The 4,310-nt window shown below is 46.1% G+C and overlaps 1 protein-coding gene across 1 annotated transcript in view; it reads left to right on the top strand.

Moving 5' to 3' along the window:
* LOC118426158 overlaps nt 1–4,310 on the top strand; it is a 52,819-nt gene extending 48,509 nt beyond the window's left edge. The window contains exons 6-7 of the mRNA XM_035835423.1: nt 2,338–2,526; nt 4,157–4,310. Coding sequence (XP_035691316.1) covers nt 2,338–2,526; nt 4,157–4,296 — 329 coding nt within the window. The 3' untranslated portion in view covers nt 4,297–4,310. The remainder of the gene's footprint in view (nt 1–2,337; nt 2,527–4,156) is intronic.

Below are 4,310 nucleotides of genomic sequence, written 5' to 3'. Positions count from 1 at the left end.
TGTGTGTGGGGATGGGGTGTGGTATTGGCGAGGGCAGGTGCAAGCCCCCGGGTATATATTCCTCTCCCGGCATTTTTCCTTTCCCGGCATATTTACCTTTCCCGTTGTGTTCCCGGATAAAAATTGCGAATCGATGTCCACCCCCACACACAGCTCACCCCCCCAAAAAACTTTCGCCAAGGCCCTAGAGACGCCGGTGAAGGAGGCTACGACAATCGTGCGACGCATGTTACCGGGCCATTTGGTTGAGAATCAGTCTGTTTACTTATAAAGGGTTGTTTATCTGTGGGTATTTCTGTTATACACTGAACTGTCGGTTCTACACGACTTTTCGTGGGCAAAAAGGCTACATTCATCACCATACGTACGCGTAACATCAAACTTGCGATGTTTAAAAAAACACATTATCTATAGCTACAGACGCGGCAAGATATGCAACATTAACCATGGCAAATAACTAACGAGAGAGGTTCGTCGGAAAAAAAATGTCACTTCAGTCTAAAACAGGAGAGAATATACTCGTTTACATTATGTAGCACTATGATACACGCCTTTCCTTTCAAGCAATCACCTTCCAGAAACAAGCACACGCCATTCAGAACATCCAAACCACATTCATTTCTAACACCACATAAGCGACTATCAACACATTTGATGACGTGATCTTGCGCCATTGACGACGGGGAAAATATGTCACTTCAGTAGTAATAATACAGTTGGGAGTGTACTATTTTACAATATGCACAACTATGATACACGCCTTTCCTTTCAAGCAATCACCTTCCAGAAAGGTGAGAAACGATGGCACGTCATGACAAGGCACATTCAGAACACCCAAACCACATTCATTTCTAACACCACATAAGCGACGATTAACACGTTTGATGACGTGATTTCCCGCCATTGACGTCACAGCGCGACGTGACGCCTCGGCAAAGACCGCTAAACACCCTTCACAGGGCGGAGACACTCCCCAATCTCCCTCCGGCACCTGGCACGTCTTGCGCCGCCGGAAATCGTTAAGTGCCGATAATGAATGAAGACCTTTATTGTACATTTTTGCTTTTGAACAAACTAAGTACAGGTCAAGGTGAATAGGATACATCTCCTAGTGAATCTAAGTACAAACTGTGTAGGGTGTGATACATGACTGAGACTACAAAGTCTAATGTATACTAGTATTCACGGGTTCAACTTCTTCTCGCTTCTTGATACAGTTGTAATAATAAGACGCTCGTTACAAGGGTATAGAACTTCGGATGAAAGGGAAAGAAGTCGCATTCATTGGTGGGAAATATTGGTACCGGTCTTTGCGAGACTCCATAGGAAGCTGGAAAACATGGTTAAATCAGCCGAACAGACGAGACAACATTGCCATAGTAGTTAGCCGGTCATAGAAGAATATTGTGCAAGCAACTGATTTTCCAGTGACCCATGGAATCTGGTAGAGACTACTGAAAATTTCGTGAAATGTGCCTCTGTGGCATGGGCCATCGGATCGTGTGCTGTGATTCATGAGTTGAGAATATTGTATCATCATGCTGAGAAAACAAGTTGTAGGGGAGCAAACAAATGAATGCTTTACTGTAATAGTTTAATGGTCAAGAGTATTTGCAACCTTTGTTTCAGTCTGTATCTATATGTATATACTCGGTGTAACTGTATATACTCGGGATAACCGTAATTATAACAAACCAGCTTGGCAGGCATGTGGCGCGGCAGCAGCTGGTTATATATTCTGTCCAGAGCTAATTGAAGACGAATATCACTTTATGGTTGTATGTCCCAAATATTCTGATATACGAAATTCTCTGTACACAAGGCTGTCATCTTATACACAAGGGTTTATCTCGATGGACCTGAAGTGCAAATTCAAATACATCATGACATGTGACAATCCCTGCATGATAGATATAGGAATATATATCAAAGAATGTTTAGACATTAGAAATTCCTCCAATGATTGTAAAAGCCTCCAATAACTGTAAGAAATTTATCCCATACTACAACTTCTGTATTAGTTAGACAAGCGTTAAGTTATAGAACTGTAATTATGTAGATGCCATACTTTGTACCCCGTACAATTGTTGTGCAATAAAACTATTATTATATTACACTGAACGAACTCTTGCACATCTATCTGCAAGCGTTCTTTAAAATTATCCACCGAAGATGCCCCTACTGTGCTGGATCGGGTCGACATTGGCTTTTTCGTGTTTTGTTGTGTAATTTTCAGTTCTGAAACCACCTTACATTTCTCTTACCGTCTCCCCCCCCCCCCACCCAAATCCCCTAGCCGGCTGTAGACTTACATGTCTCGTACCTTCTCCCCCCTAGCCGGCCCCCACACGGTGATGAGCGCCCCCGGCACGGACATCTTCTCCGCGCCCATCAGCCACTCCTACAAGTGTTCCAGCCGGCTGCAGGTGGACATGACTGCGCCGGACGGGGAGGAGGCCACGCTGGTGCTGCAGGACACGCAGATACAGCCCTTCCACCTGGGCAAGAACGGAAACTACGGAACAAGTAAGTATGGGGTACGGTACAAGTAAGTATTGAAACAGTCAGGGCACGCAGATACAGCCCTTCCACCTGGGCAAGAACGGAAACTACGGAACAAGTAAGTATGGGGTACGGAACAAGTAAGTATGGAAACAGTCAGGACACGACGATACAGCCCTTCCACCTGGGCAAGAACGGAAACTACGGAACAAGTAAGTATGGAAACGGTCAGGACACGCAGATACAGCCCTTCCACCTGGGCAAGAACGGAAACTATGGAACAAGTAAGTATGGGGTACGGTACGAGTAAGTATGGGGTACGGTACAAGCAAGTATGGAAACAGTCAGGACAGTAGTAGAACACGCAGATACAGCCCTTCCACCTGGTACAAGTAAGTATGGAAACGGTCGTAGGCCATGGGCATATGCGCAGTGGGTTATTAGTCCACTGTGTTCAGGACACCGTATTGAAAGGCGGAGCCCATCCCGATACTTGAACCGCCCTTTACGTCCCCAACCGAATGACCAACCTTACCCCTGGGTGGCGTGGACAGTGTCTAGTCAAGAAAGCCAGATATCGAACCTGTGACCTTTCGATCTGTGTCCGCTAGCCTTGCTACCCGTCCATCCGGTGTCACAAGTAACTATACTTGGGCAAAGAAAGAAACTACGGCACAGGTAGGTATTACTAAGTACAGTTGTTTACGAATCTCGCGTGTTAGCTAATGGACTCAACAAAGTATCCAAGCACCCGGGCAAGAATGGAACCTACGGCACAAGTGAGTAGGTCGCAACATCCCAATTTTAAATCTTCGAAAATCATACCCATTTTAAGCGTTCCATCACATCGCTATGTCATAACTCATCAAAACCATCACTCGTTTTCTATCCTCCCTTCTTGTCAAAGCTATGTCATGTCTTTTGTGCTATATTCCGCACATTCTGCTTCTTACTGCTTTACTGAATGATTTTCATTCAACCCTTCCCCATCACTCCATCGTACATGGACCATTCCACAATGTGTTGTCCCCCAGAGTTAAACTGTCCCGGGGCCTGGCTGCCGCTAGTCGTGCCCTTGACCGTGGGGCTGTTCCTGGCCGTGGCCTCTCTCATGCACTTGGCCGTCAGGTACGCGACCAATCGGGAGATTAGGAATGACGTCACAACTTCCATATATGCAAAATGCTGCCGCAATGTTGGCGATAGAGGTCCAATATGACGATAGGTGACTTGCGATTGGTTGGGTTTAGTCATTCAAAATGGATGACTACGAAAGAAATGATGTCGATTAGCCTTGGAACGAATCCACTCTATGTATTTTTCAATATTTTTACTTCAATCAACCAACTTCTATCAACCAACATGGCGGACGCTAAAGTACGTCATAGTCACGTGGCAACGACCACCCAATCACGTACCTGTGTATGTGTCTCCTTCAGAGCCACGTGACCAAGACCACCCAATCACGTACTTATGTTTGTGTCTCCGTCATAGCCACGTGACAACGACCACCCAATCACGTACTTGTGTATGTGTCTCCGTCATAGCCACGTAACCAAGACCACCCAATCACGTATTTGTGTATGTGTCTCCTTCAGAGCCACGTGACTACTACCACCCAATCACGTCCTTGTGTTTGTGTCTCCCTCTGCAGGACGAGAGTGTGGTGCTGACCACTACGGTGACGTCATCCCGTTGGCGGTGGGGCTGGGGCTCGGCGCGCTCATCCTCCTTATGATTGTGGCCTACTACTTCCACAGACGCTACCAGGGACCCCCCTACGAGAACATGTGAAGAGCAAAACTACA

The sequence above is a fragment of the Branchiostoma floridae genome, chromosome 1, assembly GCF_000003815.2.
Source record: "Branchiostoma floridae strain S238N-H82 chromosome 1, Bfl_VNyyK, whole genome shotgun sequence".
Lineage (NCBI taxonomy): Eukaryota > Metazoa > Chordata > Leptocardii > Amphioxiformes > Branchiostomatidae > Branchiostoma > Branchiostoma floridae.
This window is presented reverse-complemented; position numbering and strand designations above follow the sequence as displayed.